Raw genomic sequence first — 27288 nt, 5'->3', positions numbered from 1 at the left:
GGGGCCTTTGGGAGGTAATTAGGTCATGAGAGTGCAGCCCTCATGAACGTGGATTAGTGGCCTTAGAGAAAGAGACAGAAAAGAACTTGCTTCCTTTTTCTCTCTGCTCGCTGCGAGGACGGAAGCAGAAGGTGATTGTCTGCAAACTTAGAAGCAGGGTCTCACCAGACACCATATTTGCCAACATCTTTATCTTGGAATTCAGTCTCTAGAACAGTGAGAAATAAATGTTTCAGCCATACACTCCGTGACAATTTGTTATTAGCAGCCTAAACTAAGACAGTCATGCTGTCTTACATCTAGATCTTGTGTATGGAAAAAAAAAATTGCAGGCTCCTGAGACCAAAATGGCAGCCAGACTCACTGCCTTCCTCAAGAATGACTGGACCAATGAGCTGGGGCTGGTTTAGTCCCTCACCAATGAGGGAGTAGGTGCCTATAATTCTGCCTCCTCTCAATCCCTACACAAAGCACACCACCAAAAGCAAGCAAAGCATACCCCGTGTCCCACGGAGATGCCAGGGACATGTACAATGTTGCCAGATACTCCCCGAGCCCCAGGGCCCAAGCTTGACATGACCAAAGAAACAGTGTGAGCACCTCCACCAACAGGGAGGAGGGTTTCTCTCCTATGGCACCCAATACAAATGTGAAAACTGAAAGAAAACTTTCGGGAAGCAATACACCAAAGTTTTGGGTAACTGTGGCTGCCTCTGATAGATATTATGGGGGTTTGTTAAATTCTAATTTCATTGCTTTGTATTTTGGTTTTTCTCTTCTGTATGGAGTATGGATTCCCACAGGTTACTTTGAGATTGCAGGCACTCTGAATGAGCCTTTCTGTAGCTGTTTGCTTGACCTTTACCATGGAAGGCAACATGTTCCTGAGATGCTCAATTCAACCAGTGCTGGGTTTTTAAAGTTTCCAAGCCTTTTTCTTTCCCTCATTGACCTAGTGAGCTGTTTCATGCAAACATTGTTTCACAATAGAGATCAATACCTCATCTTCGAAGCTCAGACACCTTTCCCGCCAAGCATTCTTCCCCAAGGGTCTTTCAGCATGGACCAGGACCTCGCCTCACATTCATCACTTATGCACACTTGCTTGCAGGCTACTCTGACAAGTGATGGACACTGAGGGGCAGAGCAGGGCTTAAGAGAGCTTTCAGTGTTTCATTTGTAAGAAAGAATGAGTTTCTTTCTCAGAGTGTGTTGCAGCCAAACACAGTACTTCTCCTTAGCAGACACTCTGCTGTTCCAATCATACACGCGGTCATTCAGTTCAAGATGGAGATCCAGGAGAGGGCGTTTGCTGGCGGGAACAAGGAAGGCATAAATTAATGCCATGCAAATATCAAAGAGAAAATAGATAGTCATTAGGGTGATATGCATCAACAGACTTGAAAGAGTTTTAAGATTGTTCTTTTCTAAATACTCTTCAGGCTGCTTAATGATTTGAATTGGATCACTGTGGTACAGTCATCACAGTCGCCTCCCCTAACCGGTAATTGGTTTTACTCTGGGAACACACCAGTCATTGACCCACCTGGATCACTCAAGCAAATGCAGGATGGATGTAAAAGGTCGATAATACCACTCGTCCACAAAGCATGTACCTAGGAAGGCTGAATCTCTGCTGCTCCAGCCCTCCCTCCTGCCTCAGTAACCACTGGGGGTCTGGGACCATGAGATTAATTCCCAGGGTCCTCACAGCTACAATAGAATACATTTGCCAGGTGGCTCAGAAATCTCATTCTCAATTGCAATTAAGGAGCAACTGAAAAAGGACTGCTAACCTTACATTGGAGGTACATTGTGGCTTCATTCTGCTTAAGTGGACCCAGTCACAAATGTTGTCCTTTGAAAAATATCCTTCCCGGGCCTCCCCGGTGGCGCAGCGGTTGAGCGCTGGGTTGCAAAGCTGCCCGCAGCCTCTGCGGCGCCAGTTCGATCCCCGGCTGCTCCCCGGCCACCAGAGGAGGGTCCCACATGGCGCGCAGACCTCTCCTGCCACCTGCTGCTCCCCTCAGCAGTGTACTTCGGTCCTTCTGCCTGTTCTGCTCCCCGCTCTGGCTCTGGTGAATTCTCTCACCCTCCCGCACTTCTGACTGTACCCAGTGCATGTATAAACAAACAAACAAACAAATAAATAAAACATGCCTCTATTAAAAAAAAAAAAAGAAAAATATCCTTCCCAATAAACATCAAAATGTCTACATAACAAAGATTTATAGTCCTGAACAGTCAGATAACGTGTTTCACTTATCAATCTGTTAAGACTTGGGGAGATAAAAAAGTAGACAATGTGGGTGAGAATCTGGGGACCCAGGCACTGTCACACAAAACTGTTGCAAGTGTCCTAGAGAACAATCTGAGAAGATGCATCAAGGATTTTTAAAATGCATGTCATTTGATATCGTGATTCCACCTCTGAGAATAGTTTTCAAGAAAACAAACACAAATACTAAGCTAAAAAAATGGTGAATGCCTTTTATTTGTGAAAGCAATAAACTGTCCAATGGCTAAAACAGGTGATAATAATAGATGATTCCATTTTGACATAAAATACATTTACATATGGTTATGTACTTATGTGCACTGTAAGTATTTTATAAATGTATGTATGTATGTAGCGGTATATCCAAAAATGTTCTGGAAAGCAAAACACCATTTGATTAACAGTGGTGGATTCTAATGAATAAGATTCTAACTGCTTGTTATGTTCTGCTTTCAGCTTCTGTATTTCGTGGCTTTTCCCAACAAGGGCTATGTATTGTTTTTGTAATAAGGAAAAAAAAAAACACAAAAATTTCATAATTTTAAAGAAAAATACCTAAACTACAAGCTAATATGTGACCTCCTGAGGAAAAAGTGTTCATAAACTTGCAAGTCTAGATCACACCCTAAGGGAACCCCCACAAGGAATGGAAGATCCCCTTTCCTCCCTGAAGAACGGCACAGTGATTAAATGCTATCTGGGAAGCAGGAAACCTGTGACCCAGGGATCAGCCATGGCCTCAGTGGCTCACCTTTCTTGCCCCAGTTTCTGGGAGAGGTACTGCAGGTACACCGAGGGCGCGGTGGAGGCCCGCTCCAGCAGGAACACGTCCGCTCTGCACAGGCTCCAGAAGAAGTCAGCTTCCCGGTGAACTGTGCACGGCCCGGGCTGCCTGTCCGTGGCTTCTGCATTATTCACTGCTGGGCTGTCCACTTCCAGGAGGCTGTTGTCCTCCTGCTGCCTCTCTGAAACCACGTAGTTCTGAATAAAAAAGAGTTTTGGCTTCCCTAAGAGGGAAGGACATGCGTCTCCCATGAACATCCTCCTGATCTGCTCCAAAGAGAACCCCGAGTGAGCGTCATCCACTCCAAACACGCTCTGGGAGCACCCTCGGCTCACCAGCACACACACGAAGCTGTCGTAGTACTGGTGTTGGGGCATACGGGCAACTTTGTGGAGGATTTGGATTATGTTTCTCACACTTTGATAGAGGAAATACTGGACTTGATAGCCCAGGGAAGCGAAGGTGTCCCGAAGAACCTCTGGAAAAAAACAAACACAGAAAACGACAGAGTGAGAAAAGCTCAAGAGACAGCCGGGAGCGCTATGAAGCCCACTCTAATCTATTCTGTCTGTTTCTGCTTTTGTGCCATAGTTAAGGCGCAGTAATGGTCTGTCCCTGCCACACTCTCTTCCCTGCCTGAGGTCACCACCTCTGGCCACAGGCACAGGCTGAAGCCCCTTCTAGACCAACCTAAATTGTGACAATTTCAAGACTCCCTCGTTCCTCTCATGACTTTCCCTTGTAACCTCTCCCCAAGAAGGGAGAGTCCTTGACAGATTCCCTATGGTACTCCCTATCCCAAATTTTCTCCTGGCTTCCAAGAATCCTGGATGACTTTGCCTCCAGAAACAGTCTGAAGTAGTGGAAAAAGCAAACATTATGCCACAAGAGCCTGTCTTCTATCACTGACTTTACCATGCCTACGGGCTGCATGACCTTGAGGAAGTGGGTCTCTCAGTTTCAAATGGAAGTGATGATACCCACCCTATGAGAATGCTACAAGGATAAATAATACAAATAAAGCTCCTGGTGTTCAAAAACAATTAGTTCCTAGGCCCTTTTTTACACATCTTTTTGTCTATTTTCAGAAGTGTCTTGACTTTGGAGCCCTCGATATCATACCCAGCCCCCTTGTTTCTCATCTGTTTCCTTTGTTGGAGAAATAAACACAGCCTCCTGTTATGAACAAAGAACGTTCTTTCTCTTCTTCATTCAAAAATTCCATTGCCTTTTAAGCCACCCATTAAGTTTCTGTTCCGTGTCTGAGGGATACCCCCAGTTCTTAATACATCCCCCATGCAGAAAAATGGTTCTGTCCTAAACCCAGAGGCTAACCAAGCATCGCCCAATTCAGGTTGTCACCCAAACTATTAGTTACCTGTCTTCCTCCCCTTGGTGGGTCTTCCAGAAAGTTACCACTTCATTTACCCCAAACCAAACAACGCATACTAATTAGAACAACTTCCACCAAGGAATAAGGGGCCCCATGTCATACTAGTTGAGGCATCATAGAAAAGGATGGAGGAAACATAAATAACTAGGGCTATGTCATAATCATTGAGTTCTCAATTGAGTTCTCAATTGAGAATTGAGTTCTCAATTCTCTACCCTAAGTGGGATCAATATAAAGTCTAGCTAGTCACAGATACTTCAAAGACTCATGGCTTCAACCAATAGTTTCAACCTCTTACCCTGCAAACTTGTCAACTACAAATTACGAAAGTGAAGGTAAGCATTTGTAAATTCTCTGTCTTCTCAGCAGGAAATAGGAAAAATATGAATTAGGAAAAGAGACACTGCCTTGGGTCAACAAAAGACTGAACTAACCAGTCACTAGATAAACAAAAACTGGGTTGAAGTTAATTCATTCAGCCTGTGAGCAATTATCTGTACACCCTCACTGGGGTCTAGCAGAATGGTCCCCTCAGGAGACTGGGCTTATTTCTTTGTTTAAAGATTTATTTATTTATGCATACAAGAACTGGTATACAGGCCAGAGGTGCAGGGGGTGAGAGGATTCACCAGAGACAGAGTGGGGAACAGAACAGGCAGTCTGACTGAAATACACTGCTGGAGGGAGCAGCAGGCGAGACAGGAGAGGTCTGCTATGCCATATGGGTGGCTCCCTGGGGGACTGAACTTGTGCTGCAGAGACTACAGATAGCTTCACAGTGCTGTGCTTAACCCCTTGCTCCACCAGGGAGGCCCAAAAGACTAGCCCAAGAGACTGTGACACCTCTTCCCTTAAAATAAGAGTATGATTCTCCTCCTCTTCAATGTGGACGTCACTTGCTAACTGCATTTGGTAAAAGCGTTTCTAATGAATGGGATGTGTAGTCCAACATGAAGCAGTGAGGTCTCACTCCAACTTCCAGGCTACCCAAGAAGATCCTCCAGTCAGAAGACCCTCGCTGACATCTAATACAACTTCCTGAGAGACTCTTCCTTGCTTTATCCTGGCCCACAGGTAAGGGTTAAGAAATTTTTTAATTATGAATCACATAATAATTTAGAAATATGAATAAGGTCTCAATCTCCTTAAAATCCAGTGATAAGTAAGTAATATCAGGGAAATGAGGGGCATGTCACAGGTTGCCGCTAACCTACTAAACATGGTAACTCACCTGTCTTCTCAGATCAATGTGGCAGAAAAGACCCAAAAGCAATGCCCCCAGGCATGGCCTCTGAGGGTGGAGGCAAGGTTTCTGTGCCCCTGTCGACTCTTGGGTTGAAACACAGGTCAGTACAATGAGAGAACCTGGCTGAGGACCCCAGTTCCATCAATACTGTTTTATTCCAAACTCTTCCTTTTGTGTCACAAGTCTCTAGTCATGGAGCATTCTCTCCTCTAGGGGGCAGAAGCGGACAGGGATACACTGGTCTCAAAGTTCTTTTATTTACTTGTTATCTCAGACTGGTTCACTTCCTCCAAAGGCTCCCTAAGTCATAGATATCTCCCTGTCAAAGTCCTTGAAAGAGGCACAGTGTCCTTCTTCATGCAAGGGTCAGGGGACAGAACAAATGCTGTCCATGTCTTCCTGGCTTCTCTGCCTACTCGCTGGGTCGGAACCTTGCCTAGCACTGAAGAAGGACTAATTTATGGCGGCAGAGGGGCTAAGAATGGGAACCCAAGGTCTGGGGCAGCAAGTCCTTACTTAACAGGACAGGAGGGGAAAAAAAAACTGAAGCTGGAGATAAAATCAAAAACCATTTGGCGGTGCCAAAAATAAGACCACATCTGGATGGGCCTCAGCCCCATACATAGCCCTCTGGTAACCCAGTCACTCAAGACACATCATTGCGCTGATATTTCCCATTAACATCCCATCTTTGCTCAGTCAGACAGTGCAGTGAAATGGGTATCGACACTGACTGGCATCTGCAACTTACTTTCTTGGGCCAGCAAGAACACAGTTGTAGCTCAGTCTAATTTCTAGGATCAAGGTATAGTGATAGTACAATTTGAACAAGTTACCAGCCCTGGTTTATTCATCTACAAAATGGGTTTAATACTAATGACTACACCATGTGTTGCAAAAGTGACTGTGAGGATTGTTAAAATAAAACACAAATGGTGGCCAGATTTAAAATACCTTGGACATGACTGGGGTCAAAATAAGGGGGTTGCAATTGTATGGGGAATATAAAAATAAAAAAAATGTTAAAATAGAATAGAATAAAATAAAATAAAATAAAATACCTTGGACACAGTTTGGTCATACAAGCCAAGCTTAATTTAGCTTATTTTGCAAGAAAAATGAGACTAAGTTGACTGGCTGGCTTCTTGCTTATGCCTCTGAAAATCATAAGCAAAGCTTGAAACTGTTCCCTATAATTAACAGGTGGTAACCACTGACCAATTCCCTATCATTTATTCAATAAGAGTTTCAGAGACAGTCTCTGGCTCCTCACTCTATAAATTGCTTGATAACAATGCATGTCTAAGCCTCATTCCATGCTTGCATATCTGGGTGGTCCCCAAGCAAAGAGGAGATTCCGGGTTCCCTGCTCCACCCAGGGAAGGGTGGAGCTGAGCAGGGAAGAGGAGAAGCTGGACAGGACAGGACAATGGGAGAAGGAACCAGGATGGAGAGCCAGGAGACCTGGAGGAGGCACATGGAGCAGAGAGACATGTGAAGAAGCTGTGCTTGCTTCTTGGCCTTGGACTTGTACCAGGGACTTGGGGGACATGTAATGAAATACTTGAAACAGGCATGAGTGAGATACCTATGGGGAGTTTAACAATGGCAGCCTTTATCTTGATATTGATGTTGCTCCTTTCATTCCAGATGTCCTGGGCACTTCTGCCTCTTTCCTGTGGGCCCCCATCAGAAGGTACCTTAGGCTTGTGGCAAGTTTTCGGGCCTCAGTGACCCTGCTTTGGGCCTACCCTGTTTGGCTGGGCAGCTACTCATGAGGGCATGGGTAACTTTGGGTGCCTGATTTAAAAACTTTCTTCTTTCTCTTCTCTTTATTTATTAAGCCAATTAGTATAATATTTAATACACTAATTGTATTAAAGTTCCTTTCCATTAAAGTCTTAACATACCAGAGTGATGTTTTGTCTTGATGCAGCAGACGGCAAAACCTATTTAGAGCATGCAGATTTGGGGGTTCTGAGGTGACCCTCACCTCTGCCCAGTAACACTTGGTTTAAATGCTCTGGGTTCAAGAACTGTTTAAGTATGTGCACAACAAGCTTTAACTTATTACTACTACTTCAATGACATTATTTTTGCTTCTGCTATTTCTGAAGTTCTGACAGGATCTAGTGAGATTGTAAAGATGCTTTGCAAACGATGAGCACTTCTTCAAATATAAGATGAGAATTTTAAAGAAAACAATGGCGGCCACTTTGAGCCTCACATCACCGAGCCTGCAGTGTGCCTCTCTCATGGCATCCATCTCCTTAGAACCCAGAAGGAGGATTCTATCTCAGTAACTAAAATGGGCTCAAAGAAGGCATACACATGACATTTCCGTGTCATGTGTATCAGTCATTGTCTTGTCCTTTCCCGCAAACTGGGAAAGAAAAACTTGGGTGCTGAGTTAAGAAAATAAGCCTGCAATGAACTGTACTTCTCCTTTACCTACCTTGGAAACCCCACTCCCATCCCAGACCGAGCTCTGTAAACATCAGCTGTTCTTTTAAAAATCAACATCCCCAAATGAGAGGGGTGTTCTTCTGGGCTAGCAGTCAGCACAAGAAAATTCATGAAGAACTAGAGTCAGTGCTCCCCGTTGCTAGTGCACATTTATCACTGCCTATGAAAGGGGGAAGGGGAGTAAATATGTGGAATACATATGACAGAAGGGAGGCTTCATCAGCCCATTTACAGTCACCACTGAAGGCCTTTGATAAGCCCAGCTCTAGTTCCCAGAGCGCACACAAGTGGAACAGCAGTCTGACAGGATATTCTTAGGAAAGGGGATTTCTGAGGTCAAACATGAATAGGAAATGTAAAGTGGACAAGACAAAAATAGATTTCCTCAGAGACTTAAGACCAACATGCAGTGCAACTGTCTGAAAAAGGAACAAATTATTCAGCATTTCTAGAATTTATTTGACCCTAAAATCCATGTTTTGCAATGTTCCCCTTCCTGTGTTATAGAAACACTGTAACAAGGGAATACAGATGCAGTATATATTCCTGTCCTTCAAGGAGCTTATTATCTTGTTGGGGAAGCAAAGTTTGTAAATGTGCATAAAACAGTGATAGACATGTCGCCCAGTACAGCGAACCAGAGGCAAGACAGGTGGTAGGAGAAGGGCAGGTGGGTGTGTTCCCAGACACCTGGAGATGAGACTTTGGGAAAGGTATAATTTAAGCTGGGGTCCCCAAAACAGGACAAAAGAAAGGTCACCAGATAGGAGAAAGAGGTGAAGAATTAAGAATGCATGAGTGAGGACGTGGGCTGGGGGGACAATCTGCTATAAATCTGACTTTTCATTTGTTGAGACAGACCCATCAAGAGGGTTTAATATACACTTGAGATGATAAACCATTTTTGAAACCATAAATGATTACTAGTAATTCCTTTTGTATTAACTATTCTGTTCCAGAAAATTTGCAGTTTCTGCTAGAAAAATTTAAGCCTTAGTATGGTTAAAAAGTATGGAAATTTTTTCAAACTTTTCCACAAAAGCAAGCAAGAAATGGGCAAATATATTTTTTATTGAGGAGCCTAAAATTATGCAGTGCTTTAGGTTAAGTCTCCGGGTCCATCTGTCTGGGATGTGAGACATTTCCTTTTCCATCCCTAACAAGATCAAAGGTCCAGTGCTTTGCCAGGTCCTGAGAACATGGGCTGACAAAGGCATTGTTAGGTTACTGACAAACAGCACAACCCTAATGACTGACTTCTTAATTCTACCGAGCTGACATTATTTAACCCCAAATTCTTAAGCCTCTATGCCTGTTCCAGAATAGGTTACTGAGCTCTGTAAGGATTCTTTCAAAAACAAAAATCCACCTTTATCTTGTTCACAGCAGGGCTCTGAGCCCAGACTCCCCTTGCTGCAACCACATGTGCTTCACACAGGGCCAAGCACACCTAACTTATATAGCAGGTGCTCAGAAAACATTTACTGGATAAAGAAAGAACTCTAGAAATGTTTGGGGGACTTGCACACTCTTTGGACAAAAGTCTGATTTTTTTAAGGACAGGTGAAGGTAGGTATGAGAGTCTGCCAGATTGTACAGATACAAAGGAACAGTTTCAGAAACACACTGAGACCAGCAGAGCTTAGTCCTTCATTCATTCACCCAACAAATATTTATTGAGCTTTGATATGCCAGGCACTGTTCTGATAGGCCCATATGCCAGGCATATATTAAAAGAGATGGGCAAGTTTCCTGCCCTCACAGAACTTCCAATACAGCAAAATAGCTCAAGACAGAGGCTTTGGAGTCAAGCTTAAAAATCCCAGCTCTATCAGGAACTAGAAAACCGTTACTGGAAGTTCACTGGGTTCTGCTTATTCACCTTGAAAATGGGGATAGTAGGGCCTCTGTGGTGGCGCAGAGGTTAAGATGCAGCTATCCCCAGCCACTGCAGCACAAGTTCGATCCCCAGCCAGGGAGATACCCACATGGCGCAGCAGACCTCTCCTGACTCGCCCGCTGCTCCCCTCAGCAGTGTATTTCAGTAGATCTGCTTTTTGTGTTCCCTACTCTGTCTCTGGTGAATCCTCTCACACACACACTTCTGTCTGGACTGTACCCCAGTTCTTGTATGCATAAATAAATAAATCTTTTTTTAAAATGGGGATAAATTAAAAAAAACGGGGATAGTAGTGTGCAACTATTTATGTACATAATTATTTATGAAGATTAAGTGAGAATTCATGTAAAGGATTTATGAAAGAACCTGCTATATATACAGTGGATTTTTAATAAATTTTACAAAGCGTAAGTTAGTCTTATATTACTGTTAGTTTCTTTCACAGCCCTTGTTTCAGTCAGCAATAATATTTATCATCCCACTCCACCCAAATGTTCAACATAACCAAATGACAAAATTAACTAGGCAGTTAACTTCCTCTGTCTAGAGGAAACCCCACGTAAGCATAAGATGCCTTACCCCACGTAAGTATTCATAAGATGCCTCACGCTGCTCAGATGAAATGAAGAAATGAAGTGTACACATAATTAAGGGCATCATCTGGGACCTCCCTAATGGCGCAGAGGTTAAGTTTCAGCACTATGAAGCTATCCGCAGCTGCTGCAGCAGTTCGAGCCCCAGCCAGGGAGCTGACCCACATGGCACAGCAGATCTCTCCTGTCTCCGCTGCTCCCCTCAGCAGTGTATTCCAGTAGATCTGCCTGTTCTGCTCCCCACTCTGTCTCTGGTGAATCCTCTCACCACCACCAGCCCCCACAACTCTGGCCTACACCCCAGTTCTATTATACATAAATAAATAAAAAATAAATCTTAAAAAAAAAAATAGACTGTGATCCAGCAAAGCAGGATTCCTGCTGAAAACTACCAAGAGGGGAGTTGGAAAATAAAGAAGGCCTGGAGGGAGGGTATGAGATGACCAGATGATGTCTTCCACTTCAAAGTGATTAACATTGTTCTGCTGCTCAGTCTCAGTCTGATGTAAGAGTGAATTCAGGACCCTCTGCCCATGAATCCACCACACAATGAGAGTAAAAGGGCTCTGTCTCATTTCTTACCTGTCAATCAGTCACCTGAGCCAGGGAAATGTATAAGTGACCACAAGCCCAGTTATTTGTTTTGTTTCTAGAAGCAGGAAACACCTGAGCCAAGGAGGTAGGTGTACCAATGCACCAAGCCCTATACCTGTTCATGGCTGAAGGTCCGGTTCACCTCCAGTCCTACCCTCCCCATCATCCTCTCCTAGCAGGTTTTGCCTCACCTGTCCTTCCTCACCCCGACTTTTGTATTGCGTTTCCTTCTCTGTCAAGCACATTCAGACTGAGGGCTGGTGGGTGTGGCCCACCCATTTTTCCACCTGGGTATCTCCCCAGTAGTTACATGTCTCAGGTTATCCCCTTTATTCCAGTTAGACACAGGCTGCCCATCACCCTTGCACCCAGCATAGGTCTCAGGTGCCCTGTTCTCTGGCCCCTCACTTGTCTGGGATCAGACCCCCATGTATCAAGCCCTGGTGAGTCCTTGCTTAGGGGGTTGCAAATAAAATGAAATGAAAAACAAAAATGAAATGAAAGAAAATGTAAAAAATAATAATAATACTAGTTGGCATTTAGTATGTGCTTTACAGTGTGCCAGGCACTGTTCTAAGTCCTTTACAAGTATGGAATCACTCCTTCCAATTATCCTATGAAAGAGGTCCCCATTTTCATAATAACCCATTTTATAGAAGAGAAGCTGAGTCACAGAGAGAGGCTAGGAAACTACCCCAAGCCATAATCGAGGACGTGGCAGAGCCGTGATTCACACCCATACAGTCATGGTCTAGAGTCCAACTCTGACCACGCTCCTACAAGGCAGAAAAATACCAATATATGTTGCATCCCTGCCTGTAAGAGGCACACAAGTCAGCAAGGGAAGCAAGCAGACACTGCATTTCAGGCACAAGTTCACAGGTCATGGGATTATGCTCATGCTTCTCGTTTTACAACAGATTACATCCTGCACCACCTGCAGTTGAAACCTTATAGTGATGAATGAAACAGAATTGATTATAACCGGAAATAGAGAGTAATTACACAACCTCTTTTAAAGCAGGAAGTTACCCATTGAAAAAATTTTTTTCATTTTTATATAGGCACGTGTAAGTTCACAGAGTTGAAAGTAAAGCCAAGTGCCTAATTTAAGCTTTGATTGCTCCAGACTGCCATATCAAAGGGGCATCTGCTTCACAGAGCCAACTCAAAACCAAGATCAGCCTGCCTCTGCCCAGTGGGGCTTGTTTTATACATATTGATTGTTTTGGGGAACTGGTCAACTGAGACTGACTTGTTTTGTTTCTTTTTCCTTCTTTGTCTCTCTTCTTGCACTTTAAATTTCAGTTCTTATGATTTTTTATTCACCAATAAAGAATGATCCCATGAAACCCTAAGACTCACCCCCACCCTCAGTCCCAATAAAAATAGAACCCCAGAGCACCCCTCCCTCTCCCTTTTTCTTTCTCCCTCCCTCTTGTCTCCATTCATTTCTCTCTCTCTCCCTACAACCTCACTATGACCCACTATTGCACATGTGTGCTGTGCAATTTCCAGGTCTTGTCATTTTAACAGTGTGATATCCTTAAAAAGGGGAGGCTCCTCCCAAGGAAGGGTGGAACTGAACAGCAAGAAGACTAGACTTGGAGGAGGGAGGTGGAGCAGAAACATGTGAAAAAGTCACGCTTGCTGCTCAGCCTTGAAATTGGGGGACACAGAAGGAGACCCTTGAAGAGATGTAGGTGAGAGACCGTAAGAGAGACTGACAATGGCAGCCTTTATCTTGACTTGTATTTTGATTTTGCTCCTTTTCTTCCAGACTTGCCTGGCCCTTTCTGCCTCTTTCCTATGGGTCCCCACCAAAAAGTGCCTTAGACTATTGCCAAGCTTTTGGGCCTCAATGGCCCTGCTTTGGGCCAACCCTGTTTGGTTGGGCATTTACCCACAAGGGAATGGGTAACTTTGGGTGTCTCATGGGAAAACTGTTTTAACTATATTCTTTCTCTTGTCTCTATTGCACACTAATTGTATTAAACTTCTTTTCTACTGAAAGTCTTACACATTAAGAGTATGTCTGTCTTTATATTGAGGATAGCAGAACCCATTTAAAGCAGATAGGCTCAGGGACCCTGGGTGCCCCTCAGCCTGTCACCATAACCTAAGTGATAAACCTCTATTTTTTCAAAGTACCCTGATTGTTTGCTCCCTCCTTGTGCCTAACTGAAGGGACAGGTCCTAGTGTCTCTCCTGATGTTTTTTGCTGAAGGGTATTTTGCAATCATAATAAGAAGTCTAAGGGCCAGTCTTGATATATAAATAGGCTGAGACCAACACAAAACAGTATACTCCTGACTAAAAAAGAAGGAACACTTATCTATAGCTGAGGAGACATTTCTCACATCTAACCAAAAATAGGACATGAGAAAGTGAGGTCATATCTGAAATCCTAGGAAATTCAGTCTAATATTTGCTAATTTGACCTCCTCTTAAATTCTCTTCCCATAAACCACCATGGTAACATTTCAAATGAGTCTAAAAGATACTTCTGACTCATTCTAAGAGAATGTTGAGTTGGAAAGCTGGGGAAATAACCTTTTAAAAAATCCTTTTTTAAAAAAATAGAGAGATAAATAATTAAACATAATGTCATTCCACTGACTTAGGTTCTTCTCATTCTCTTTTGATGCACCACCAGTGATTAATTCAGTTTGAGTCAGACATCCAACAATAGACAGGAAAAACAGATTCAGATCCCAACAATGTCGGCACAGGCAGGACAGACACAGCCAGACTAAGTTGCTGGTCCACTGCAGCAGGTGGGACTACAGTAGTGAGTTCTGACTATTGAAAGATGGGTAGAGAAGAACTGCACTTTTAGGGCAGGTCCCTAAAATCTCTTGTGTGCTTTTCTCCATGCATTTCTCTCACCCACTAGTCTGACACAGAGGATCCTGTAGAATATTCCAAGGCCTCAGACAATGAAGTCACCGAGTGACGACATGGGACAAAAATCCACACTAGACTGTGATATGAGCAAGAAACTATTTCCTGATTGTGATAAACCACACATTCCTGCAGTGGTTTGTTACAGCAGCTATGTAGATCACTCATGAAGAGCTTGCTTGTGCCAGGATCTCACTGTGGGGTCATTCACACCAACCTGTGTCATTGCCAATGCAGTCGATGATAAGGCAGATGCCTAGGGGATTGCTCTGCATCCTGTATCTCTCCTCTGGTATATTCTAGAAAGAAAAGCAGGGATTGTTATTTCGGCAAGCTCCCACCCAAATGTCATCTGTTCTTTTAGATTTTCTGAAACATCTCTTTGAGAAGTGAGTCATTCAATAGACACAACCTGATAACATCAAGGCTGACTTCCCTTTAGTAAAACATTTTTCCTCCATTATGGTGATGTGCTTAAGACAAATAAGCTTTTTCAGTTTCTATTCATTTAAATTAAAATTTTAGTCTCCTACACATGCCTTAGTTTTACAGAATGATAATTTGAAACAGGGAGAAAAAAATGGTTACCACAGTAACCTGAGGTGGCACAAGCCATAGCTTTCTACCCCAGTTCAGAAGGAGACTGTCTATTGCCTCTCTTTACAGAAAAGAGGGGCAGCAATCCAAAAAAAGGCAAGGTTCATTGTCACTGCCCATTTGTGTGGTCAGCAATCACTCACTAAGAATGCCACTCTGGAATTCCCACGCACTCCAAAGTTCACTACTGCAATCCTCTCTGCTATGTCCAAGGCTGTTGAAGAGCTCTCAGGGGAAAAGCCTGCTCAGTACGCTCTTGTCACAGAGGATTCTTAATGGACAGGCATTTTTAAACATCAGTGTTCTCCATACATAAATAAAATACAATGCAAATCAGATCAATTATTCTATACCTGAGGCACCTGAGACAGAAATGCTCCTGATTCCTGAATAGATTTCTTCACTGGTTCTCCTGGAGGGGAGAGGAGAGGACAGATAAATCATTTACAAAGCTGAAGAACTAAGTTCACTCATGCTGGCCGAGTTTCTTTATATCACAATGTTCACTTCTGCTGTTTCCTTCAACTTTCTCTTATTTTACTCAGCTCCCAAGTTTCCCATCTCATACTAAAAGAATCTAACTGATAATAAAACACTAGTTCTCATGCTAAATGGGGTTATATAGAAAAACTACTTAGTAAGTTGTGGTTATCATCATCCTCATTCAGTTGAAATTTATTGCAACTGAAAGAAGACTCTCCTTTGCCCCTCAGAACTCCAGATGAGGACCACGTGGCTGGTAAGATTTTAGCCTGATAGGGAGAGTCCTCCCACTTCACCCACAACACTACCAAACATCAGACAGAATAAGAGAAAAGCCACCTAGAAGTTAATAAGAACATCTATACCTCCTGTACATGTGGGAGAGACCCAGCATGATTGAGTAACTCACCCATTAGGCTGTAGACACGATTTTACATTGGAAAGATGGGGGGTTGGGAGATGGGGTCATCAGGGTGCTTGTTTGGTAGTTTTCAAAAGAGGGCTTCTTGAAATGGATACTTAGAGAGATGTTTCAATATTGACTTCAAAAGCAATCTCCACTCAGCCTTCAGCGATCCTCCCTAAAATCAAACTTCTGCCAAAAAGACACATATTTTGGGGTAGCAAATTTTTGCACCCCTATGGTAGATATTGGTATATTCATCTTTGAGATTAAAAAAATCCCCTTGATACTTGTGGAAGGAACTTGCCCAAGACCACAGAGCTCATTAGTGCTAGTGCTAGGTTTTAACCAACAATTTTATGGCTAACAAACTGTTGGTTTTTCCACCTCCCTGGGTTGGCAAACTCATTTTTATCTCACAAAATTGTCTTTAGGCTTATCTGTATTTGCAAGACTCACTGTACTACCCATCTTGCTCTTGACATTTTATTTTATGATCTCCCAATATCACTCGACTAAGAAAACATGGCCATCTGTTCCTGAAGGGGAAAATTCATGTAAACATTCTCTTCTCTGTGTCTAAGGCATTATCCAGTTGCCGCAAAGCTATTGGTAGTGTTGTGGGTATCTCTTTTCAGTATCTCTTTTCATTGGAGAAATCAGAAGCAAATACCTTTGTTTTTCCCCCAGTAAGCACCCTGATGACCCCATCTCCCAACCCCCCATCTTTCCAATGTAAAATCGTGTCTACAGCCTAATGGGTGAGTTACTCAATCATGCTGGGTCTCTCCCACATGTACAGGAGGTATAGATGTTCTTATTAACTTCTAGGTGGCTTTTCTCTTATTCTGTCTGATGTTTGTCTATTTGCCAGCCCAGTAGAACCCAGTGGGCAACTGAAAAATAATGCTGGTATTGGTAAGGTTTGGAGAAAATGAGAACTTTCAAATTCTAATGTTGTATAACTTGAAACTGCCTTAAAACTGGCATTATGCTTTAAATCAACATTCTGCTTCTAGAAGTTTATCTAAGGAGATAATAGAGCAAGTGAGCAAAAACATCAAGGATATCTACTGAATGCTTGTAACATCCCCAAAATAGAAAGAAGCTAGAAGCATATACTTACACATGTATATGCTTAAAAATAAGGGCTGAGGTATATAAAATAGTGGCTATCTCTGACATTTGGAATTAAGAGACTATTTACTTGTATTTTAGCAATCATGGGGTAACAGAATAAGAAAAACACAAAGTAATCTATGTGATATGCCTATTTCTACAAGGTATTTTGTAAGGGCTTAGTAAGTTGTGGTTGTCATCATCCTCATTCAGTTGAAATTTATTTGCAAGTCCAAACTTATATGAATACTTGGTTTGACTGTTTAAAACTTCTTGGACTTAGGCCAAGTTATCAGAATGCATCTTTCTGTTATTAGTAAGTAAACCAACTTTAAGCAAAAGCCAGTAAGTAGCTCTAAGGATCACCAACAGTTTTCTAAGGAAAACCAACAGTATCCAAGACATAAAATGTTGGTTAAAACCTAACACTATCACTGACAAGCTCTGTGATCTTAGGCATGTTCCTTCCAAAAGTCAGGGGGATTTTTTAACCTCTAAGCCTCACTTATCTTACTTGTGTAACTAAGATTCAGGATAAACCTGCCATCAGAGAGAGCAATGGAAAGAACACAGATTGTTTCTAGCTCCTTCCCATTTCTACCAGGTCTCCTATGTTCCTCTTCCCCCCTTCCCCCATGTTCCTCTTAAGTCACTTTCAGAATGCTAATCTTGACCACCTCACCAGGGTTTTAAGATACATGCTGTCACTTTAGGAATTAACTCCCTGATCACTGGCTTTGTCTGGAGAACTAAATGTTAAGGAGGATGGCAGCTGCGAGCTGCACCATCTGCTTAATTTGGGAAAAATGTCTCTCAGTTTTCAGGACTGAGACATGGACAGCACGTAGGCCAAGTCATGACATTTTGGCAAGGGGTCTGCTGCACAAAGAAGGCTTCGTTAGGCCACTGTCCTGCTTACAGTGTTCACCGTCCTCACTGCACACAGGACAAATTCCAACCCTATCAGGTAAGAAGGAGCCCTCCTTACTTACATACCAAGCCTTGCCTTCTGGAGTTCACAATCACCTACGCTGCAGTGCGAGACCAAGTCTCAACCCTCACTTCAAGGACTCAAGAGAAGCAAAAGAAACGCTCTTAGAAAAAAACTGTTAGGGGATCAAATGCTGATTTTTAAGTGAAGAGATCATATGTGTTGAAATGACTAGTTTTTTGTTGTACTTTTTTTCATCTTAGGGGATGAGAGGATATCATCTATAGAGTATTCAGATTCATTAAATGGGCTATAAAACAAGATTTTATTAGCCTTACTTATTCCTGCTAGTTTAACATGGCTCATTGGCATGCCTAGATTAATATAATTTCATTTCAGGTATAAATGTCACATCTCTTAAAAACATAGCCAAGATGATGAAGTTGATGGAGTAAGAGGCATTTAAATTCAAATAAGCTAATTCCACAGATAACTAAAAATGCCAGTGAATATGTTTTTTCACTTTTAATTGGTTTTTCTTTTGAGAACTGAATTAGAATGTGTAGATAAAGGAAATGGTCAGCTCTAAAACTGCAGTATTTTGTACCTGAACTATCGAATTTATAAAGAATGAACACAAAGAAAAGTAGTCTTACTTTGAAGTTGTTCCACAATGAGTCTTTGTTCTCTACTTCTCCCATTCTGGAGCTTCAAATATAAAAAACAGGGCCACACTCTCTGTTAGTTTTTTCAGAGGCACATTATATTACACCTCTGTAAATATCTCAATGAGATTGAGGAAAAAATAAAAATATCACATTCATAGTTAAATGATATAAATAAGAACAGCAGAAGCCACTAAGTCCATAAATCCCACATTCCATTGTCAAAAAACAAGGTGACTCTTTCAAAGTGAAAATACATGAACAGATAAACATGTTGAACTAGTATATTTGAATGTTTCAAGCAGCTTGGTAAAATCAGATGTTGTGGTATAGCAGAGTTGCTATAAAAACTCCAAGCAAGGAAGAAGAAAGTTGCCATAAAAGAGGGCGAGAAGGGAGGGAAGCGCAGAACCCTGCTCCCCTCCCCCGCCCACAGAGGCGGCACTCTCCCACCGGCAGAGACAAGGGAAACAACAAACCAAAACGCCCAACCAGAAAAACGGATGCAGCAAGCGGGACTGTGAGTGGAAAGGAACTATTTCAGCCACCACACCCCGTGAACGGGAGCTGAGGCGAACCCTGCAGGATCCGCCGCGGAGGTGAGCTCCAGGCGCCATTAAAGAGAGCCCCGCCCACCAGGAGGAGACCAGCACCAGCACACAGCCCCGGCCGCCCGGTAAGCTTGCGCGAAAGCTGCGCTCGGATTGCAGCTGCCCAGGGCCCTGCGCCTGCGACCTAGGCTTGCGGGGAGACGGCAGAGGCCCTCCCTGAGTGAGCAGGAAAAGGTGCCCAGGCAGGGGAGCGGGATTCAAAAGGCGCCATTCCCGCGCCACTGATCTGGGCTACAGCCCGCATCCTGGAACTGAGGGCTTTGGAACTGAGACCCGGGCGGAGGCCCTCCCTGAGTGAGCAGGAACAAGGCGCCCAGGCAGGGGAGCGGGATTCAAAAGGCGTCATTCCCGCGCCACTGATCTGGGCTACAGCCCGCGTCCTGGAACTGAGGGCTTTGGAACTGAGACCCGGGGCACGAAATTAGGGGCGTGGGTTCCCCACAACGGTGGGGCACAAGGCAGACACAGCACCCCAAAGCCATTGAGGTGTACCCTACCATCCCCGCTCTGCTCCCTGTCCCACGGGGTGGAAAATCAGCTCCCCAAGGGCTCTAGGAGAGATCTCTGGTGCCACCTAGCGACTTGACCCCAGCACAGGCTACTGAAGGAGCTAGTGGCCAGCTGGGGAGTTAGCCCACAACGGGCCCCTTCTGAACAAGTAGTCTGAGCCCACAGGGAGAGTGAGCACCCACAGCCGGGGCAGACCAGGCGCGCAGAAGAGTGTGCCTGAGACCAGAAGCGCAGGGAGTGTGTCCCACATCACCATTTTAGAACAGGGACATTTCTTCAGTAAAGACTACCTGCAGAAGGCTTCCTCAGGAGCCAGAGGTGAGCGGGGGAAGTTCGCCCACGCCAGACCCCATCTGGCCTGCAGTCCAAGCCCAGAGGGGAGCAGGAACCCACCGCCGGGGCAGACCAGGCGCACAGGGGAGTGTGTCCCCACATCGGCATTTTAGAACAGGGACCTTTCTCCAGTAAAGGCTGCTTGAAACTGACAGATGACTCCTGGAAGAACCAGAGGGGAACAGAGAAGCCCACCCAAGATGCCGGCAAGTCCCAACAACACAGTGTCCCAACGCATACGGCAAATTAGAAAACAGACAGTAGGGAGGAGAAGAACCACACGCAACCTAGCAACTCTCCAGAGAAAAAGCACACCACAAAAAGAAAGCCAGCCCCCAGATTGCAACGACAATAACTTGGAAGAATTTCTGAGCCTTCCAGAAAGAGAATTTAAAATTGCCGTGATTAAAAAACTGACAGAAGTCATAAAGGAAAACAATGATAAGGGAAAAATAATCAACGATCAGAAGAATGCAATTGAGTCCCTAGAGAGGGAAAACAATGGTCAGAAGAAAGAAATTGAGTCCCTAAAGAGGGAAGTAAAAGAAATGCAGGAGATCAAAGAATTAATGGAAGAACTAAAGAATTCTGGGAAAAGCAATGAAAGCAGAATAGATGAAATGGAAGAACGAATAAGTAATCTTGAAGACACAGAAATAAAAAGAACCAAAACAGAAAAGGAAAGAGAAGTACGAAGGAAAAAGAACGAAGAAAGACTTCGGGAACTATCTGACTCCATGAGGAAAGGAAATATAAGAGTTATAGGAATACCAGAAGGAGAGGAGAGAGATGTAGGAACAGAGAAAATATTCAAAGAGATAATTGAAGAGAACTTCCCAAATGTGAAGAAGGAGCTGAAAATTGATATACAAGAAGCAAGAAGAACACCAAACTTCCACGACGAAAGGAAAAATACAGCAAGACACATAATAGTAAAGCTCCCAAGAATCCAGGACAAGGAAAAAATAATGAAGCTGGCAAGAGGGAAGAAACAGATAACATTCAAAGGAAAACCAATCAGGCTGACATCAGACTTCTCCGAAGAAACACTACGGGCAAGGAGAGAGTGGAGGGACATAGTCAACAGACTCCAAGAAAACAGATGCCAACCAAGAATACTCTATCCCGCAAAGCTCTCCTTCCTCTTTGAAGAAAGAATATGGACCTTCCCAGACAAACAGAAACTCCGGAATTTCATTGCAACTAAACCCCCACTCCAAAAAATACTACAAGGAGTCCTAAAGCCAGAACCTCAGAGGGACGAATAACAATTAAAGAAGGCCAAAAAAAAAAAGTTATTAAAAGAATAAATAAAATCAAAGGAAAGACAAACACAATGGCAAATACAGATGCTAACATATCAATATTAACTCTAAATGTAAATGGACTAAACTCTTCAATAAAAAGACACAGAGTTGCAGCCTGGATTAAGAAACAAAACCCAACCTTTTGCTGTCTCCAGGAAACACATTTAGCTACAAAAGATAAAAATAGTCTCAAAGTTAAAGGATGGAAAACAATCCTACAAGCAAATGGACCAAAAAAGAAAGCAGGAACAGCTATACTTATATCAGATAAAACAGATTTCAAACTCAAAAAGATAAAAAGAGACCCCAATGGTCACTACATTATGATCAAGGGGACAATACTTCAAGAAGAAATAACACTCATTAACATATACTCACCAAACGAAGGAGCACCAAAATATATCAGACAACTGTTGTCCTCTCTGAAAACAGACATCAGAGAAAACACATACGTAGTGGGAGACTTCAACACACCACTATCAACAATGGATAGATCAACAAGACAAAAAATAAGTAAAGAAACCAAAGCTCTAAATAAAGACCTAGAGCAATTGGGCTTAACAGACATCTATAGAACACTAAACCCCAAAAAAATGGAGTACACATTTTTCTCAAGCGCACACGGATCATTCTCCAGGATCGATCACATACTGGGGCACAAGACAAACATCAACAGATACACCAAGATTGAAATCATATCAACCATCTTTTCTGACCATGAAGGCATCAAACTAGAAATAAACCATAAAAAGAAGGCAAGGAACTTTCCTACCTCATGGAGATTAAAAACCACACTACTGGAAGACCATTGGACTAATGAGGAGATCAAAGAAGAAATTAAAAAATTTTTTGAATTGAACGACAAGGAGGACACCAATATCCTAAATGTATGGGATGCAGCAAAAGCAGTAATAAGAGGAAAATATATAGCAATAGAAGCTCACATCAAGAAACAAGAAAGAACGCAAAGAAACAACCTAATCTCGAAGCTCAAAGATCTAGAAAAAGAACAACAAAAAAACCCCAAAACCAGTAGAAGAAAAGAAATAATAAAAACCAAAGCAGAAATAAATGAAATTGAAACTAAAAAAACAATCCAAAAGATCAATGAAACCAAGAGCTGGTTCTTTGAAAAAATCAATAAAATAGACAAACCCCTAGCCAGGCTCACAAAGGAAAAAAGGGAGAAAGCACAAATAAACAGGATCATCAATGAAAGAGGAGAAATCACAACGGACACAGCAGAAATCAAAAGAATAATCAGTAACTACTATGAACAGTTATATGGAAACAAGTTTAACAATCTAGAGGAGATGGACAAATTCCTACAACTCTACCATCACCCAAAGCTAGATAAAGAAGAAATAGAACACCTAAACAGACCAATTACAATTAGCGAAATTGAAATGGTAATCAAAAACCTCCCCAAAAACAAAAGCCCAGGACCTGATGGATTTACAAATGAATTCTACCAAACATTCAGAGACGAATTAGTGCCTATCCTTCACAAACTCTTCCAAAAAATTGAGAAGGAAGGGACAATACCAAACACGTTCTATGAAGCCAACATTACACTAATACCAAAACCAAACAAGGACAACACAAAAAAGGAAAACTACAGGCCAATCTCCCTAATGAACACTGATGCAAAAATCCTCAATAAAATTTTAGCTATCAGAATCCAACAATGTATCCATAAGATAATTCACCACGACCAAGTTGGATTCATTCCAGGGGCACAAGGATGGTTTAACATCCGAAAATCAATCAACGTTATCCAACACATCAACAAAAAGAAATATAAAAACCATATGATAATATCAATAGATGCTGAGAAAGCTTTCGACAAAGTGCAACACCCATTCATGATAAAAGCCCTTGAAATTCTTGGGATACAAGGAACATACCTCAACATCATAAAGGCCATCTATGACAAGCCAACAGCCAGTATCATTCTCAATGGTGAAAAGCTGAAAGCAATTCCATTAAGATCTGGAACAAGACAAGGATGTCCACTCTCACCATTGCTTTTCAATATAATACTGGAAGTCCTAGCCAGGGCAATAAGACAAGAGAAAGACATCCAAGGAATCCAAATAGGAAAAGAAGAAGTCAAACTATCACTATTTGCAGACGATATGATATTATACATAGAGAACCCCAAAAACTCCACAGAAAAGCTAATTCAACTCATCAATCAGTTCAGTAAAGTGGCAGGATACAAAATCAACACGCAAAAGTCAGTAGCCTTCCTATACACAAACAATAAATCTGAAGAAGAAGAAATCAAAAAGACCATCCCTTTTGTTATTGAAACAAAAAAAATCAAATATTTGGGAATAAATCTAACAAAAGAGGTAAAGGACCTATACAAAGAAAACTATAAAACACTGTTAAAAGAAATAGAAGAAGACACAAAGAAATGGAGAGACATCCCCTGCTCATGGATTGGAAGAATAAACATTATTAAAATGGCCATCCTTCCAAAAGCAATATACAGATTCAATGCTATTCCAATCAAAATTTCAATGTCATTCTTCAAAGAAATAGAACAATTATTGATGAAATTCATATGGAATCACAAAAAACCCCGAATAGCCAAAGCTCTCCTGAAAAAAAAAGAAGGGAATGGAGGCATCAGACTCCCAGACTTCAAACTATACTACAAAGCCATAATCATCAAAACCGCATGGTATTGGAACAAGAACAGACATACAGACCAATGGAATCGAATAGAAAATCCAGAAATAAACCCACAGGTTTATGGTCAACTAATCTTTGACAAAGGAGCAAAGACTATGCATTGGAGCAAAGAAAGTTTGTTCAATAAATGGTGCTGGGAAAACTGGGTCGCTACATGCAAAAGAATGAAGCTTGACCACCACCTCACACCATACACAAAAATCAACTCAAAATGGATTAAAGAACTAGACATAAGACCTGAAACCATAAAATATATAGAAGGAAATATAGGCGAAACACTACGTGATTTGCACATCAAAGACATCTTTACAGACACATCACCCAAAGCAGTGATAGTGAAGGCAAAGATAAACAGCTGGGACTATATCAAATTAAAGAGCTTTTGCACAGCAAAAGAGACAATAACAAAAACAAAGAGAAACCCCACCAACTGGGAGAACATTTTTGCACCCAACACTAATGATAAAGGACTGATCACAAAAATCTGCAAAGAGCTGATGAGTCTCAACAACAACAAAGAAAATAATCCAGTCAAAAAATGGGCAGAAGAGCTTAAAAGAAACTTCTCTGAAGAGGAAATGCAAATGGCCAACAGGCATATGAAAAAATGTTCAACATCACTTGTCATCAGGGAAATGCAAATCAAAACTACCATGAGATACCATCTTACACCAGTGAGAATGGCACATATTAAAAAAACTAGCAATAACAAATGTTGGCGAGGGTGTGGAGAAAAAGGAACTCTTCTGCACTGTTGGTGGGAGTGCAAACTGGTCCAACCACTGTGGAAAGCTGTGTGGAGATTTCTGGACCTACTAAACATAGAGCTTCCATATGACCCAGCAATTCCACTCCTAGGTATTTACCCAAAGGACACAGAAACATCAATTCCAAAGAGCACCTGCACCCCTATGTTTATAGCAGCACTGTTTACAATAGCTAAGCTTTGGAAACAACCCAAATGCCCAAAAATAGATGACTGGATCAAGAAGATGTGGTACATATATACCATGGAATATTACTCAGCATTCAAAAAAGATAAACACATGCAATTTGCTGCAACATGGATGGCGCTGGAAGGGATCATGCTCAGTGAAATAAGCCAAAAAGAAAAAGAAAAATACCGGATGGTCTCACTCATAGCAGGAATCTAGAAAACTTAAATAAGGGACCAGGAAAATGAATAACTATAAGAAAGTGAAAATCAAAATCAACAAAAAACTATGAACCAGAGACACTTTTAGGGGGGCGGGGGCGGGAGGGGAGGGATTGGGGTCAGAATGGGGGGCTGCAATTGTATGGGGAATATAACAATAAAATTTATAAAAAAAAAAAAAAAAAAAAAAAAAAAAAAAAAAACTCCAAGCAAGACAAGCTATTGGAATAAGCAATCCACATTCAACCTGATCTTTAACACAGAGGTAACATATGGTAAGGTCAAGAATGGAAGTTCTAGTCCAGATAACCTGGGCTATGAATCCTGATTCTGCCACTTACTAGTAATATAACCTTGAACAAATTATGTAACCTCGATATGTCTGCTGCTTTATTTTTACAACAAGGATAATAATTGTAACTATCTTATAAATTTTCCATGATTAAATGTACATAAAGTACTCAGGTCAGTGCCTAGCACATAGAAGTGCTTAAAAAATGTCAGTTATTGTTTTCTGTAATTGCCTGGCTAATACAGCCACATGTGGGTTGGATTCTTAGTAATCAGCTACCGCTTCTGAGGCCTAGAGTGGGATTAATCAAAGAATGAAAGACTGAACTAACCCTTTCGCTTCTCAGATGACAGGTCTTGTGTAAGGTTACACACACCACATACTGTCAACCATCTGATATGCTCAGCTCTCAAATGACAGCTCTCCTCTGAGGCTATCCTAGCCAAAAAAGAGAAGTACACTATTCATTAAACTGTGTCTGTAGATAAGTCTGTGTGTTTCAATTCAAGAAAAAACACGTACGTTGCTTTAATCACTAATCACCTATGAATCAGCCGATATTAAATTTGAACCCCAAAGGGATGTGCATTGATATTTACATACTATTAAAGAGATAGAACATCAAATCAAAGTTATATTTTAAAAGTACTATATTGCAATGTCATACAATTTATTCTATAATATGTTGGTGTCATCTGTCATTTGCCACTGTAATTTTGCTTTTGCGGCCTTGTATGAGCGAACATTCAGGTGTTCGGCTTCTAAATCTTATGAGAAATTCACTGAATTCATATGCTACAATGCCTGCTTACTAAATGAATGAATGACCAGAGTCACAGAGTAATATAGAGAATATAAGGAGAAATTTATGTACAGATCATATGGGTTTCCTAACAGGCTACACTGACATTGAATACAATTACTTACATTAACAAAATGTAAAGCAATAAATAGTAAAATTATGACAGGCTTTTACTAAAAGGAACAATAAAGCTTATATTAGACGATAATATCACAGAAAGCTCAGAAAATCTGGATCTAAATCCTAATCAATTTTGTCTCATAATTTGGTAATATAGAAAGCATATTTGATTCTTGGAAAAATGACAGCACTATCCAAGTATGGCAGGACTCAAATGCAGTTTATTAAATATACCCTGGTTAGAAAAAGGAGCAGGGACGGGGCCCAGTTCTGGGGGTAGTTGAGGTGGACAATATTTAATGTTTCCTCATTTGTTCAGCGTGGGTAAGATAGTATAATCATTACCATTCATTGTAGGTCTGAAATTCTGTTCTCAGTGGCATCTTTTTTTTCCTAAAGATTTATTTATTTATGCATACATATATGGGTACAGGCCAGAGGTGTGGGGGGTGAGAGGATTCACCAGAGACAGAGTGAGGAACAGAACAGGCAGAATGACTGAAATACACTGCTGAGGGGAGCAGCGGGCAAGTCAGGAGAGGTCTGCTGCGCCATGTGGGTAGCTCCCTGGCTGGGGATTGAACTCATGCTGCAGAGTCTGCATCTTAACCCCTTGTGCCACCAGGGAGGCCCCTCAGTGGCATCTTTTATGGCTCATAATCTCCATGAAATTATTCTCTGTTACAGGGGTAGTTAATGTTATCATCACATGCTTTTATGAAAGCATTTATAATTTAACCCTGAAATTGCATTGTGGTCTAAGTCCTCACTACCAATTCCACATACCTTTTTATGGGGCAGAGGTTGAGATCACAAGAAGATAAAAGATAGTATAATTTCTCAACATAAAAATTAACCCAGGAACAATTTGATGATACCTTGTACCATCCATACAACAACCAAAGTGACTGTTACATTTATGCAGACAAATCAATCAGTAACAAAGACATTTGTACTAAAATCATTAAAATTAACTCAATAAAAAGCAAGTGCAGGGCCTCCCCGGTGGCGCAGCGGTTGAGTGCTGGGTTGCGAAGCTGCCCGCGGCCTCTGCGGCGCCGGTTTGATCCCCGGCTGCTCCCCGGCCCCGGAGGAGGG

General features: G+C 42.0%; 1 protein-coding gene across 1 annotated transcript in view; it reads right to left on the bottom strand.

Moving 5' to 3' along the window:
• Positions 1 to 1173: 1173 nt before the first annotated feature.
• CFLAR (CASP8 and FADD like apoptosis regulator) overlaps positions 1174 to 27288 on the bottom strand; it is a gene marked incomplete at both ends in the record, with an annotated part of 32578 nt that continues 6463 nt past the window's right edge. The window contains 5 exons of the mRNA XM_084239077.1: positions 1174 to 1312; positions 3030 to 3540; positions 14376 to 14457; positions 15118 to 15167; positions 18348 to 18399. Coding sequence (XP_084095203.1) covers positions 1174 to 1312; positions 3030 to 3540; positions 14376 to 14457; positions 15118 to 15167; positions 18348 to 18399 — 834 coding nt within the window. The remainder of the gene's footprint in view (positions 1313 to 3029; positions 3541 to 14375; positions 14458 to 15117; positions 15168 to 18347; positions 18400 to 27288) is intronic.

Source organism: Talpa europaea (genome assembly GCF_964194135.1).
Source record: "Talpa europaea genome assembly, chromosome: 1".
Lineage (NCBI taxonomy): Eukaryota > Metazoa > Chordata > Mammalia > Eulipotyphla > Talpidae > Talpa > Talpa europaea.
Note: the sequence above shows the minus strand (reverse complement) of the source record. Positions and strands in the feature narration are given on the sequence as shown.